The 15,860-nt window shown below is 44.9% G+C and overlaps 2 protein-coding genes across 2 annotated transcripts in view; both read left to right on the top strand.

The window, feature by feature from the left end:
* The first annotated feature begins 212 nt into the window (after nt 1-212).
* On the top strand, nt 213-8,631 carry LOC129328747 (zinc finger protein 502-like). The gene is made up of 3 exons (XM_054978026.1): nt 213-271; nt 4,510-6,865; nt 8,406-8,631. Exon 2 carries the CDS (start codon nt 4,557-4,559, stop codon nt 5,475-5,477), a length of 921 nt encoding a protein of 306 aa, XP_054834001.1. The 5' UTR covers nt 213-271; nt 4,510-4,556; the 3' UTR covers nt 5,478-6,865; nt 8,406-8,631.
* A 2,868-nt stretch (nt 8,632-11,499) lies between these two features.
* LOC129328682 (zinc finger protein ZFP2-like) overlaps nt 11,500-15,860 on the top strand; it is a 42,844-nt gene continuing 38,483 nt past the window's right edge. Inside the window, exons 1-2 of the mRNA XM_054977907.1 lie at nt 11,500-11,538; nt 13,801-13,888. The gene's annotated coding sequence lies outside the window, so the exon portion shown is untranslated. The remainder of the gene's footprint in view (nt 11,539-13,800; nt 13,889-15,860) is intronic.

Here is a 15,860-nt window from a genome sequence, read left to right as displayed (position 1 = left end):
TGTGTAATCCGCCTTGAGTCTCAGTGAGAAAGGTGAATTCTAAATGACATAAATAAATAATATGGTGGCCTCAGCAAGGGGCTTTCAAGGAAATGAGAAGGTGCACATGGACAAGTTATAATTATGGTGTTTTTTTACTGATATAAAGGAGCTCAGGTTGCCAAACCTGACCTGGTATCCTGGTTGGAAGAAGAGCTGTTTCTCCTGAGCTCTGATGAAGAGGAGAGATTGGCAGGAAGCAGCTTAGATCTACCACACTGGCTTGCCCATGGTATTTGTATCTTTTAATTAGCAGCCGATCAAATGGTGTCTGGTGTAGTAACCAAGGAAGCTATCCCAAGAAACATGCCGAAGGAGTCTTAGCAGGGGAAGGGAACAGGGACAGAGCAATCATGGGTCAAGTTGGAGGGGAGGCTGGGCTAACCTAGAGCTGACCAAAAGCTGAGCTGGCTTTTGTGGGATGCAGGAGTGCTTCTTCCTTCAGACAGGGTGTGAGATTAACTACACTCCCACTTTGTGTGACTCAAGGTGAATCGAGTTTGAGGCCATTGAGGTTGTGAAGTTGGGTTCTCTTTTGGAAAATAAACTTGACCCCTCCCCCCATTTCTGCTTTCTTTCTACGTTTAATTGCTAAAAAGGGATGCTGTAGCTGAAGCCTTTGGGAGGACCTCTGCTCCTTTACCTTACTGGAAGAGAGATTTTTGTTCCTGGATTTAGGGGGGGGGGTCTTTCTTAGGACAGGAGGAAAGGTTCGTGTTTTGAAGGGGAGAACTGTGGTAATGCAGACTTGAAGGCCCTTGTTTTGCCACTGGGAATGAGGGATTTATTTTGCTGGCATGGGTCTCCAGTTGCTAGACCTCAGTGAGGAGTTCACTTCTTTCCAGCCTTCTCAATCCCCTTCCTTCTTTCTCAGAGCTGCCTCCATAGGCTTTTACAAGATTTACAGCATGCTTGTCTGAAAAAAGCCTTCCTTAATATTGTCAGACACACATACCCCTTTTTACATCAGCCATCATGAAGAATAGGGAAAATGTTTGAAGCCTTACTTTTTAAAGATATTCTCCACAATGCAGGGGCCCACACATTTTTTATTTATTTATGTCATTTATAGTCCGCCTTTCTCACTGAGACTCAAGGTGGATTACGCAGTGTGAGATTAGTACAATCAGTAGCAAGGACATTTCCATACAGTGACAAGGACATTTCCATAAACAATGCCATAGGGTAAATAAATACAAGTTTACAAAGACATCGCATTAGCAAGGATCCAATACGGAGTTGAAGAATTGATAAAACAGAACACAATCAGTTCTAGGGCTGACATTAGATAACATGAAGCACAGGTGGTACATAGGAATACATATTTAAAGCAATGGATAATATGTAAAGAAACATGATGGTGAAGTCTATGGTTCCTAACTCATTAGCAAAGCATGTAAGACCCCTTCCTTACAATACAACCCTCCTATCTGAGTAAAAAAAGCCTTTTTAAAAGTTTCTAGATATACAACTTTGATATGCAGGGCTTTTTTTCACGGGGAACGCGGGGGGAACGGAGTTCCGGAACCTCTTGAAAATGGTCACATGGCTGGTGGCCCCGCCCCCTGATCTTCAGACAGAGGGGAGTTTAGATTGCCCTCTGTGCCGCTCAGTGGCGCGGAGGGCAATCTAAACTCCCCTCTGTCTGGAGATCGGGGGGGGGGGGGACCAGCCATGTGACCATTTTCTCTGAGGGCAACCCACTGAGTTCCACCACCTCTTTTCCCAGAAAAAAGCCCTGTTGATATGTATGCAAACAATAAATTTCACAAAGCATCACACATGAATTTCCTCTGTCAAAGGCTACAGAAGCTCTGAAAGAAACAGCTTTAGAGAGCTACATGCAGAAAGAACTATTTAAATTTAAAGGTGCACGATTGTAAAGAGCAATTGTTTCACAGCTTGTATACCACAGCAACTAGCCTCAAAGCTGCTCAATAACTGATGTTCTTCCATCTGTTCTAAAACAAATCTGCCTGAGAGACTATAAATTTAAACGGTATAAAAAGCCTTTTTTTAATGAGAGCAGAGGCCAAATTACACCCATTTCAGAAAGACAACTTTTTCAGTGCAATCTTAAGGAGAGTTACACCAGTATGAGCCCATTGAAAGCAATGGGCTTAGACCGGAGTAACTCCACTTAGGATTGCACTATCATACAGAGTATAGCATACATACATGTGCTGTGAGAAATGGCTCAGAGAGATGCTTTGGTAAAAGGATGGGGACTGTAGACTAGTCTGTTGATGTAGCTATGCCCCTACTGGGTAGTTTCCACCTTGTTTAATATGTCATGTCAAATTATTTATGTTGTGTTTCAGCAGAGTTTCATCTCGGTATTTGGAATTATGCTTGTTTTCAAATTTCTGCCATCCATTGCCTATTGTATTGTTTATTGAATGTCCCAGCTGTTGATTTACAGCTGTTGATTTGTTATCTGCCTTGAGTCTTGAGTGAGAAAGGCGGACTATAAATGACATAAACAAATTCCAAAAGGTACGTCTTACCTGCTTTTTAACAACCATGTATGTTAAAATTTTACAATCTTTAATGAAATCTACTGATTTTATTAACCCTAGATCTATCCTTTCTTGATCAAAGGCCTGCGTAAAATTATTTTTCTGACAGAACAGCTGTACATACTAGGTATTCTAAAGATCTCTGACATTTCTCCCACGCTTGTACAAATATCATTTTCTCCATTACTGTACCAAATGATACACCAAAGGTGTATCAGTGCCCAGTTGTTCAATTTCTCAAACTAAACTAGTTTCACCTTTCCTAAACCAGCTAACTTGCAGCTGACTTGGAAGAGTTGCAATACTATTCAACATTAGGAGCAGCAGTTCCAACTTTTCACCAAGATTGCTATATAATTTTGTGTTGAATTCTGGCTTTAAGGATTTATCATTCCTCAAAGAGTCAGGCCAGAATGCGATCAATCTCTCCATTGTGTCTCTACCAACCACTGTCCTACTGAAATACTGTTCTCCATCTAATTGCCACAAGTTATAGATTAGTTAGTACCATGTAGTCTGTCACAGGGCCAGACTCTTAATCAAGATTTTGGAATGTGTGTCCTTTGTAGTCTTGCCTTCTCTACAGCAGCTTATTTGGTGCATGCCCTAATTTCAGGGGCCTTTTTTTTGCTGTGTTCATAGCAGATACAGCCACAGGCCCTTGTTTTTACCATAGAGAGTGAGGGGTTGACTCTGCTGGTCATGATCTTAAGTAACTAGACCACAGTGGGGAATGGACGTCTCCCAAGCCTTTTCCTTCTCCTTCCCTCTTCCCTCTCTGCTGCCCCATCCTGCTAAAACTACACCATTTCAGCTTGCAACCATGCTCTCTGTTGGAGAATCAGCCAATGCAGGGGCAGCCAATCCACTAGGTGACCCTAGACAATTACCTAAGGCACCAGTGGTGGAGGGGCACCCATCAACTCACTACTTCTGCCCAGCCATGCCCCCTCATTACCTCTGCCCAGCAATGCCCTCCCTTGCCACCCACCGGTACTACTGGGCACAATCAAAAAGGAAAAAACGCATTCCTCTTTCCCTAGATTGAAAACTTACCTCTGTGATGTTAAAGAGAGCGGCAGAAATGATTTAATAGTTTGAGATCTCTCGTTCACATCAAACTACCTTCTGCTTCATCTGGCTGGCTTCCCCTTTTCAGCCTGTCTGCCATAGATGTGAAAAATAATCACTCAATCCAGGTTTAAAAGAAGCTACAATGCTTTATTTAGGCAGCTGATGTTCTTTTAAAATGGAGACCCACAGCTAAGGTGCAGAATCTTTTGTAAGTTACAGAACAAAAAGGCTAGTTGGTTTTTTTAAAGTAGGAAGGCACATCTTAATATATGGTTCATTGTAAGGCAAACTTTATTTGCAGCATACACTTCTGATGCTGCTTGCATGCAGCCTAATAATCACAAGAGAGTCACAGAAAGGGAAAGCAGCCAACATCATATGTGGTTAACATCCATTTGCTTATCTTGAACTGTCACATACTGGTGCCTATGCAATTTCCTCTCTGTCTCTCCCATGAAACGGCTATTTTCTAATAGATTGTAAATTGTTTAAAAACGTTAAAGCATAAATAGCCGTACCACTTTTCGAGGCCACCCTTCTCACCACAAAACACTTCTCTCTGTAACTTCACCCAAACAGTAAAAGAGAGACTGAAAACCATTGGGTCACTTGAGGCAGAAGTCTCCATTGTATATTCTCTCTCTCTTGTCCTCTTGGGCTATATTCATTATCACGCAAGTGGCTATTCTGCCCATTAACTCAGCTTGAAATTAGAAGGAATTCAGAAAGCAAGGGGGAGAACTGGCTATAGACTGTTGGAACTTAAATCCTGAGCATGCACAACATACAAAACAACCATTGCAAAGCAAAATAGAAAACTCTGACCCAGATAATTGTGGAAAGTTCTGTTATCACAACAAGTTTCTCTTTCTTTCAGCAGGACGCTTGTGGGAGTCAGCAGTTGAGATACCTGATCATCCAGTGATGGAGAAAGAGGATACATTTTCAGATGTGAAAGTGAAGGTTGAATATTGTGATACCCTGAGGGAGGAAGGGGGAAAGCATCGATATAAAGAGAAGAAGAAATCTGTTTTTTTACAAGAAGGTGACTTTCTACTTCCAAAAATATACAAACAAGACAATAGGAATGAGCATGCTGGAAGCAGGGATAATTTTCCTGAAAAAACAGACATTAATATTCAATTGAACACCTATAAGAGAAAGAAAATCTTTAAATGTCTGGAGTGTGGGAACAGCTTCAGTCAGAGTGGAAGCCTTACTGTCCATCAAAGAGTTCACACAGGGGAGAAACCTTATAAATGCCTGGAGTGTGGAAAAAGCTTCAGTCAGAGTGGAAGTCTTGCTACCCATCAAAGAATTCACACAGGGGAGAAACCTTATAAATGTCTAGAGTGTGGAAAAAGCTTCAGTCGGAATGATTACCTTACATCCCATCGAAGAATTCACACAGGAGAGAAAAAATATAAATGCCTAGAGTGTGGGAAAAGCTTCAGTCGGAATGATTACCTTACTTCACATCAAAGAGTTCACACAGGAGAGAAAAAATATAAATGCCTGGACTGTGGAAATAGCTTCAGTCGGAGTGATCACCTTGTTTCCCATCAAAGAGTTCACACAGGAGAGAAAAAATATAAATGCCTGGAGTGTGGAAATAGCTTCACTCGGAGTGGAAGGCTTACTGCCCATCAAAGAATTCACACAGGGGAGAAACCATATACATGCCTGGAGTGTGGAAAAAGCTTCAGTCGGAGTGATAACCTTAATTCCCATCAAAGGATTCACACAGGGGAGAAACCATATAAATGCCTGGAGTGTGGGAAAAGCTTCAGTCGGAGTGATAACCTTACTTCCCATCAATGGATTCACACAGGAGAGAAACCATAGAAATGCTTGGAGTGTGGAACAACATTACAGCAAAAAATTGGTTTACAAAATTAAAAAGCAACAAGCAGGGGCCAGGGACAAACTGTTGCAGATTCTGTGGAGGAGCAGTGGAGGAGGGAAGCTGCATTGGGTCAGGGGGACAGAGGTGGTGATATTGGAGGAGGTAGGGAGTTGCACTGGGTCTGACGATGCTAAGAGGCCTGCAGCTTCCAGGGGCTGGTGGTGGCAGTGATGGGGGAGGCAGGGTACTTGCAGAGAGGGAGAATCACATCCCCCCCCGCCTTTTCTTCTTCTCTCCCGCAGCAATGATGTGTAATTCTTACTGCCTTTTCCTCCAACCCTTTCTATGTCTGTCTTCCCCCCTTAACACCCCCAACCCATTCTCTGTCTCTCTGTTCCCCTTAACCCCCCCTCATTCTCTTGCTGTCTCCATTCCTTCTACAGATGGGTTTGTGGCAGGGGGTCCTTTCCTGCCTTGCTTGACCAACCTCCACCCCCTCCTTCTGCCCCCCTTACTCATTCCTTAATATTTGCCATTTGGCTATTAGATAAATGATTGGGGGGTGACCCCCACTCCTTTCCTTCTATGCCTGCTTTGTCCCATGGCCAGAGATGCCTATGCTGCCATCGCCTCCTTTCCTCCCCATGGAGCTGACTGCGGTGGCTCGCCCCAGCCCTGCATGCTGTTGAGTGCTACTTGTCCCTCGAAGCAGTGCACAGCCAGAGAGAGCCCTTCTCTGGAGCAGTCCTCAACCAGGCAGGCTCCCCGCAAAGTCTTGGCCAAATTCTGCACAGTCCTGCAGAGCAGGAGACACAAGGAGGGCATCAGGGGGCAACGTAGCTCACCAAGATAAGACAAGAGGGTGTTGCTGGGTCCTGTCAAACCCTCACAGCACTTTGGGATGCATCTCCCATTTAGAGAACCACTTTTCTTTCCGCATCTAGCTGTGCTGGTAGGGAGAAAAGGAGGAGAGGAGGCACTGGAGGGGGCAACCAGTCTCCAGTTCTTGTGGCAGCTTGCCAAAGAGAGTCCCACCCCCTCCCCAAGTCCCTGCAGCCAGCCAATAAAAAAAGTTCTCAGGAATCCCTTGAAGAGGAGGGTGTGAGCACAAGGAGGAAACTGTCTCCTAGATGTATCAAAAATAGACTGGGAAAGAAGACCTCCCCTTTGGAAGTGGCAGCCACACTTAATTTTTGGTCCTTCAACACTCTTATCAAGCATCAAGAGGTCGCGATGCAACTGACAAAGAGAGCTGTGGTTCTTGAAAGCTTATGCTACAGTAAAGTTGGTTAGTCTTAAAGGTGCTACTGCACTCTTTTCTATTTTGCTACTACAGACTTAACACGGTGAACTCCTCTGGATGCAACTGCTGGAGCTCTTCTTCCTTGTAAGAAAAACAAAACACCCATCATTTTTGAAGTAGAAAAAGTGGAGGGGGGGGGATTGAATGGTTGGGGTGTTTCCATGTGCAATGCTTCAAAATCTCCTCCCCTTCAGCCCAGCCCCCCAGCTGCCAGTCTCCCTGCTCCGGCCACCCAGCTCCCCTCTTCATTATCTGCCCACCTGCAGCTTTAGTTCAGCTGTGGTGGGGGGAGCAGTGGACACTCCCATCGCTTCACTTGCTCACCCGTCTGCTCCCCCCCCCCACCCAGGGGCCCGCCAAAAAGCAGCAGAGAAGCTCTTCTGCCTGCCTGGCCACCCCCACATTCTGTTGCCCGTCTGCCTCCCCAGCTCTTGGCAGGAAGCTGTGATGGTTCCTGCTTTCTCCCACCCACCTCTCAGCAGAAGACTGGCCGCTGACAGTTTCTCTCTTTGAGGGGGGCAGAATTTTATTTTCCCCTCCATTTTTTTGAACTATTGAGGTTTTTCTGAAAACCTGAGGGATCCCCCAAATTTTCTGAAAATTCTTACCACTGTTTAAATGGTCTCAGTCCATAGATTTAAGCATCCGCGTGCCGGAACTGCTTACAATTAGATGCAATAAAGCAATGTAATAATATATACCTTAATTCAGTTTAATTACATAAAAGGTTTCTGAGTGGCAGAAAGGGTGGAGCCACCCCCACCTGCTAGTGAGGCCACTGTCCCTTGACCTCCCTCCCATTGGAGTGCCAGAGGCCAGGGCGGGAAAAACCCAGCAACTGTGCAATCACAACAGAGGCATGTGAGATCAGTGACACTCCAGGGCACCCCATAGATGAATCACATTGGGTTGCCAACCTCCAAGTGGGGACTGAAGTTCTCTCAGAATTATACCTGCTCTCCAGACCATGGAGACCAGATCCCTGGCAGCAAATAACATTCCATTTATATACCACCCTTCAGGACAACTTAACACTCAGAGTGGTTTACAGAGTATGTTATTATTATCCCCACAACAATCACTCTGTGAGGTGATTTCACCCTGTGAGGTGAAATGGCAGCTTTGGAGACCAGACTGTATGGCCTCATGTCCTCTCTGAGCATTTTTTGTTCTGCCCTCTCCGAGCATAGTCTGGCCCTTGGTTCGATGCCCACATGGGTGAAGGCCATAGTCAGGCCAGCCATGGACAGCTCATGCGTCACCCCTGCTAACCCCAGAAGGATAGAGGCGAAGACCCAGCTGACAAGCTGCAGCAGGCTTCCATCATTTTGTCATGCCCTTTCACAACCCCTGTGTGCCACACAAAAGGGGCCGTCACTGCCACGGCAACCCACAGGAGCTGGTTGGTTTAGCCCAATAGGTGCTGAATGAGTGCCTGGAGCTTGACAGCCAAGGAAGAGGGGGGTTGCCAGGGAACCTGATAAAATTCTCTGGACTCTTATCACCCTGTATACGGTAACAGGAAAAATGTTGTATGTGAAAATTAATTAGTATGGGGGGGGATAAATTTCATTTAACTGGTATTATTATTGGAATCATATTATTGTGGGGCTGTATTTTTCAGAAGCCTGGTTTCCAGCCTGTTGCCCTTTTCCTTTAATCAAGAGGACTGCATTGAAAGATTTCGGCACTTGGCAGACCAGAAAAGTTGGACTTCGCTTACCACAAAAGTTCTATTAAGCTACAACCAGTTACTTGACTGAATTCTAAGAAACCCTTTGAATATTTTTTGTTCTCTGTTACTCCTCTATGTTTAGTTATACAGAACCTGAGATATTGTTCTGACTATGAGTGGGTTTGACTTAAAGAAAGTTGTTAACTTACATTTGTCTTGCAAGTTTTGTTCCTAGCCCCATAGAACCCATACAGAAAGAGGTTATAACAGAGGTAGCCTTCCACCCTGAACCGTCCCCCCCCCAATCCACTCATCCGCCCCACCAAGCAGCATGCCTTGTCAGATGCCAACAGCGCCTTGGAGGAGTGTCAGACCCAGAGACCTGCCTCCCCTCCCCACCAGCCTGGCAACTGCCTAAAAATCCCCTCTGGGACTAGCCCCTCATACTGGCTTCCCACTCAGTTCAAAGGTCCACCCCTGAAAGATATCCCCTTGCCCTTTGTCACTGGACAGTGCTCTCAATGTGTCCAACCCCCTTATGAATGTTGAACATGGCAGTGGCTGAGATTGCAGGCCTCACAGTCCTCTGTAGGGCACTGTTTAGGGGGCTGTTCCAACTTACCATTTAGAGGAAAATTGTGGCCATCTAATTCCTCGTAACCTTTTCAGAGAGGGAGAAAATGGTAGAGGAGACTTCACTTCCCAACTTTTGCAATGGCTTGTAGATCACTTGGGGAGCAAGTAACCCTCCACTTAAAAGAGGGTTGGAGAGCAGTGAGGGATTTCTGCTGGGACGAGTGAATTCTCTCACCAAAACAAGTAGTTTCCTACCTTTGGAGCAGGGCTGGGTCTTGTTTGATTGCTTGAGGGCTGAGCATGGGGAGAAGGTGGCCTATTGGGCACTGGTGGCAGGGGAGGGGGAGCCACACAGCATCTTCTTGGATTCCAGATACGCTTCTCCTGTTTCATGAGCTCTGAATAAATCCAAGGCGACAATGTATGGGGACTACTGAAATAGCGGAGAAGCTAGCCAAATCTGTCTGATCGCTCATTCAGCCAATTCTTCATTATCAGGTTAACTAAAGCTTGGACATTTGCCTCATTTTTTTTTCTTTTTTAAGTTCTGGTCAGATGGAAATCTGGGTGTGTCTTTTTAACTGCTGCATTCACCAATCATGCTTCTTGATTTCTTCAGAAACATGCTTCTGATGTCAGATAACAGCAACAACAACAACAGCACATATACTGCTCTTCTAGACAGATTAGTGCCCCACGCAGAGAAGTAAACAAGTCAGTGTTATTATTATCCTCATGATACAGCTGGGAAGTTGGGGCTAAGAAGAGTGGCTTACCCAAGGCCATGGGCTGAGCTCATGGCAGTAGTGGGAGCTGAACCAGGAGAACGCTGATTCACAACCAAACCACTTAACCACAGTTCAACGACTTCTGGACTGAGGCTAATTCCCTTTGTTCCCCTGGTGTTTGAGTATCTTTGTTCAATGTTTTTTTGAGTGTCTGGCGTTCAGGAATTCACCCAAATGGGTTGCTAGATCCTAACTGTACTGAAAATCCCCCTTGCATGAAGTACTCATGCTTTCTTTCCCCCATGTTCAAGGGGAAGAGTGGTCATCTGAGAATAATAGTATGGAAGGGAATGGGCATGATTCAGTCTATCATAGGTGAAGAGCCATGAGATCGTTGCCTAGATGCATGTCAGTGAAACATCCAATCACCTTTTTCTGCTGCTGTAATTAAGCCCACAGGAATTTCTACCATCACCAGCTAGGATACCCAGAATGCTGACAGACTTCCATTTTCACATTTGGGGTAAAAATGTAGTCTTCAAAGAGGTTCATTTATCAAAGATTTCCTTCAGTGATGTATTCAGTGAATACATCTAGACAAAAGTGGCTTATACTGTTCACCATTTCATCCAAATCCACAATGTCTTGTCTATGATTTTCACCTGCCCAGCTGCATGTTGTTTGGTCTTCATGGTTAGACATGCCTGCCAGAAGCATAGGAGAATCTTCTGCAAAGCACAGCAGAGCAGTATCTTGGCATCTACCTCATGACCTAAGTTACTAGTGGACCCTCCCTTTGGCCAGTGGTGTAACATTGGTAACATAAATGGCATACAAATGGTAATGGCTGGAGGCATTACTATTAGGGGAATTTATTTGCTTTCTAGCAGTTCTTTAAACTTTGAAATTCGTCACTTGGTTTGTGAGTTATAGCTCCAACTAGAAAAGGTAGAAAACATTGGTTTCAGTCATCTTGATGACATCATAAAAAAAATTAACCTATGAATCAGAAGGGAATATCATGTCAGATCATAATACATAGACATACACCTTTCAGAAATAAACAGAAAGTTTTGCCCCCTTACTTAATGTGTTGATTTTTGGCCCTTGGCCCAGTGACTAATATTCTTTGCCCTCAGTCTCCTCCCAACCAAACCTTTGAGCAAGAGCTATCCATCTGCAGTTAGCAGAATTTCTGCTCCCCAGATTTTGCACTGCGGTTTCTTTTTTCCTTGTGCCATCTGTAGCTATGTAAGTTGTCACCTACAAATCTCACTGATTTAGCTAGGGCCAGTATTCAAGTTTTAAAGTGATATTTTCCTTTAGTGTCAGAAGTCTTGAGGATCCTTTGAAAAGCAAAGCCAAGCCAGCATTCAATATGGAAAAAGGAAAACCCACAAAAAAAGGGTACGCCAAATTCTGCCCTTCTTTTAAGTTAATGGGCAAGTCAGCTCACAGGTTCCAAATATCAGGACTTTGAAAGGGTAATACAAAGTCTGTTTACAGGGAGGCAACTGCACTCCATCACTTGGCCCTTTGCTGTGGAGTGTCAGATTTATTTATTTGATGACGGGCAACGTTAATCCGTTCTGATTTCCTGTCCTGGGTACCTTGAACTGTGTGATGCTCTCTAAGGGTTACAGAGTGCGAGAGCTGTATTCCTAGAGAGGCAATTACGGGGTGGGCATGGAGGAAAGTAATTTCCTGCTTCCCCTCCCTTCCAGCGAGCAGCCTCTTCCTCTTCCGGGCTTCAGCTTGAAGGGCTGACAGGGAACCTGGTGAGCTCAAAGGGGCTTGGGGGGCGGGGGGAGAGGGCAGACAGAGAGGAGGGGGACATATGAGGTGGGGGCTGCAGTGCCAGACCCCAAGCCGTCAGAAAAGGAGGGGGAACAGCAGGGGATGAAAGCAGGGGGATAACTGGGAGGCTGAGCTCTTGGCGGGGGGAGGTGAGAGGGGGGAGGAGGGAGGAGGTGCGGAGGGAATCGTGGGGGGCTGGGGGATTTTAGGTGGAAGGAGGGGCAGGTACAGGGAGCAAGGGAGTGGGAGCTGAGGGTGAGATTGGGGGTGAATGCTGGGCAAGCAGATGAGGCCTGGGGTGCTGAAGAAAGGACTGAGGGAGCTGGGAAGGGGGTGTTAACTGGGTGTCACGGAGTGTAGCCCTTGACTCTTGGACGACTCGCGCAAAGCAAAACCTAAAGAGTGGAAAGGAGGGTTTTCTGAGGAAACTCCTCAGTGTCAATACTGTGCCCTTTTCTCTTTTGGAAATGGAAGCAGGTGTGTTAGACCCTTTTGGATGCAGGAGACTAGCCCCTGCTTTTATGCTTTGAGGAAGTGGGGTTTTTCCTGCTTTCCCACAGCAGCTTGGAGCATTTGGGCACCATATGGAGTGTTTCCAGGCTTTTCACTGATCTTTCCCAAATCTGCTTTGCCACAAAGCTCAAATTTGCAACCAAGCCTGGATGACTGCAACTTCAAATTCCTCTGTTCTCACCCAGATCTCAGCCATTTTTTCCTCCCTGCCCTAGGAAGGGGTTTTTAATGAGCAGTTGAATATTGCTGTATTGTTATAACATTGTGTCTGTTAGGTTACATTGAGGCAAAAATGTTTGGTTGCTGATTTTACAAACCAAAGAAAAAAACACTGTTGGCATCTGTGTGTCTGGTGGAGGTGGCCACTGCTGGAAGTCTGGGGCAGGGAAAATGTCAGGAAATCTGCCATGTTGAAGCCCCATTGTTCCTGTACTGCATCTGCATGACAGCAGCAATGAGGGAGTCACACAAGCTTGGCCCCTCGTGGAAAACACCTTTCTTGTTCTAGCCATTCCCTTGTAATTTTGGAGCCGTTTATCTACTCTGGCATGTTTGAAAGGGTGTTTTCCTCCAAGCCCTTATAGATTCTTAACCAGAGCTGCAAGATCCCTTTGGAATCAGCAGGCAAGAGGCATAGTCCCTGCCCAGCAGGGTGGATATGATTTAAATCAAATCAAATCTATTTAAATTATTATTTAAGTCTTACTGACTAGATTTAAATCACAGTTTTCTACATAAAAACTCATTGTTGCTGGTATAATCTTAATATTTACAACCAGATGAAAGTTTCGTTTTTAGAATAACAACTTTTCAGATTTGTTTTGCAGTTATATCAAAAAATTACTGATTTGGTTATACTATTAGAAACACATGATAGATAATTATGAAATTATTGAGAAGTTACTATCTCCAGTTTAATAGGATAATCATTCATATTTGGACAACTTTTCTGCTGTACTTTACTAAAAGGAGAAAAATTACCATAACCTTAATAATAACAATTTATTTTTATTTAACTAAAACAATTACATTATAACATATGTATTGTATGTGCTTAAACTTCCATGTTTGTTAACTAATGTGGTTAAACAAAATACCTGTTTTTAAAAAAGGCTATCAGTCTGGTCCACACATGAAAAACTTAAAATACTGTCATCTGTAAAACCAAGCATTTGTGATAATATTTTATAAATAGAAAAATTGCCCAATAGTATTATAGAAACCTTTGAAAGAGCATGACATTGTGAATGGATTAATGGAATTCATTTACCAAAAAAATTAAACACTGCATGAATATACAGCCTCATGCTACATAATTAAAAACTAATCTTTATTTCATGATGAATAACCATTGGACTATAATATATGTTAAATAGAAAACTATCTTTAGATAGATTTTTCCTCAGAAACATTTTATGTAAAAAATCTGATTTAAATTTTTAAAAATCTATCTACCCTGCTGCCCGGCATATCTGAGTCTCAAGTCTGGTCTAGATATTCAGGGGGAATTGCTGGCAGAGAACTCAGGAGTTAGAGTGCGTATGTGTATGTAAAGTGCCAGCAAGTCGAGTTTTCAAAGTAAGAGAAGGTGGGACTACCTCCCCCCCCCCCAAGAAGGGCTGAGTGTGGGGAGCTGTGGGGTCAACTACTCTGGAGCCTTCCTATATCAAATGTAGTATCTTGAATTGCATCCAGAAGTTTGCTTAGGTTTTTCTGTCCCTCCCAGGAAGCAGCTAAAAGACACCTTGGATGACTTCTCCAACATCTCCATGCTGTAAAGGGAATCTGTGGCATTTTGCTCTCTGTATGAGGATTGTGGTATGTAACAAACATGTCAGCTCACTATACAGCTCTAATATGGCCTATATTATGCTGTCTCCCCTTAGTGTTCCCAAATGATTTTTGCTGACACCAGAGGCCTGGATATCTCACTTTGACATGCAGTATGGGAAGGCTTTATTATATCTGGTAGAATAACAGAACAGCCAGCGCGTGTGGATGGCTGTGAGGTAGAAGGGGCTCCTTTATTCTACTATATAAAAGGCAAGCTATATTGGCGACGACTCACTTTTTATCCCATGCAGGTGCACTTGCAGGCCCCTCATCCGGGATAAAAAGTGAGTCATGGGCAACATGGCTTTCCTCAGAGGCCCTAAGGAGTTACTCCCAGGTAAAGTACACAATCAGGGAGATTCCCAGTTCCTGCACACACACCTGGGACGAAGGGCAGCTGAGCACAGTGGGAATTACTTCCATGTAAGTGAGCAAAGGATCAGAGCTGTTAATCTTGGGGGCGGGGTGGGAATCAATCATGGAAGGAAGCAGGTGGACGTGGCAAGCTTTGATTTTAAAAAAAAAACTAATTGCACAGAGTGTGCATGAGATTTCTTATGGGACACCCTTTGAGCACCCAGCACAGGGAGAGAGAGAGGCGGTGGGGGTGTCTCCAAACCCCTGTACAACCCCCAGAGTTTCCCCAAAGAAGGATGGGCTTTAAAAAACTCAATAGGAGGGGAAAGTAGAACAAAAGGGGAGGAACAGTTTGTGTTTTCCGAACAGCAAGTCGCTGGTGCTGAAGTGGCTGCCAGGATCTCATTGGGAAAGGGTGGCTTTTGAGTCCATGATCCGCTGGACTACCTTACTCTAGAGCAGGGGGTGGCCAAACATAATCGAACCAACCCCTTTGGAATCTACCGGTATGGAATGACTTGATGGTTCTTAACAGCTGATCATAAAATACTGATCGCCTGGAAATCTTCAGTGGGGGACAGGGGAGGGTGCCACACACAGTAAGAGCCACACACAGTAAATGTCAGATGTTTGAGAGCCACAAGACATGATGCATTGAAGTGACTTCAGAGGATGAGGTGGGTTTGGGGGAGTGTCCTGAAAGTGACATCACAGGAAGGGGTGGGGGTTGGTGTAGGATATGGGAAGTGACATCATTGGAAGGGGGTGAGGCTTGGGAAGAGCCTTTGACTTGGAAGTGGCATCACAAAAGTGATGTCACATCCTTGCTAGACACCACCCCCAAAGTCTCCTGGTTCCATCCCAAAAGTCCTCAGGTATTTCCCAAGTTGGACCTGACAACCCCAATGTTTTTATTGAAAATATGAAAGACATGGAAGGAAAGATGGAATGGGAGGAATGGAAAGAAAGGGAGGGAGGGAGGGAAATAAACTAAACTAAAATAAACTTTATGGCCATAGCAATGCTCAGAGACCTCTGGGAGCCGCATGATATGTATAGAAGAGCCGCATGCAGCTCCTGAGCCGTAGTTTGGCCACCCCTGCTCTAGAGTAACCCCTGGCTGAAATCTAAAGGGCTCTCTAGGTTGGACCTAGGAGGGAGGCATTTTACAGCCTGCCTCTCCCCACCCCTTCTTGAAATTAAAAAGCCCCCAATTAGGCAGAGCCTAGATGGGCTGAAGATTGGTCAGTTCTTCCTCTCCCTTCCTCTTGCCAAAGGTCAGGCTCGATCTTACTTGCTTGGAAGTAAGCCCCGCAATTACAAGGCTGGCTTGCTTCCCAAAGGGTAGGACTGTTCAGCCCTCCCCGAAAGACACGGCTGGGCTGCCTTGGAAAGCTGGCACAGTTTGGAGCAATCGAAGCAAAGGCCAGAAGTCAAGAATCAAAGGGTGGGGGGACTCCAGGCTGGATATCCAGGGAAAACTAAGTGGCCCCAAGGATCGCCGTCGCCTTCCAGGCACAACAAAACCCTTCACACTCCCCCGCCATGCCCTCATTCTCCCTGATTCAAACGCACCCTCCCCTGTCCCCCACTGAAGATT

Source organism: Eublepharis macularius, chromosome 4 (assembly GCF_028583425.1).
Source record: "Eublepharis macularius isolate TG4126 chromosome 4, MPM_Emac_v1.0, whole genome shotgun sequence".
In the NCBI taxonomy this organism is placed as follows: Eukaryota; Metazoa; Chordata; class Lepidosauria; order Squamata; family Eublepharidae; genus Eublepharis; species Eublepharis macularius.
The sequence above is the reverse complement of the archived record's forward strand: the minus strand, read 5'-3'. Positions and strand labels throughout refer to the sequence as shown.

Excerpts from the sequence above, each read along its gene's own strand:
- LOC129328747 (XM_054978026.1), top strand. The coding sequence starts at position 4,557 with ATGGAGAAAGAGGATACATTTTCAGATGTGAAAGTGAAGGTTGAATAT.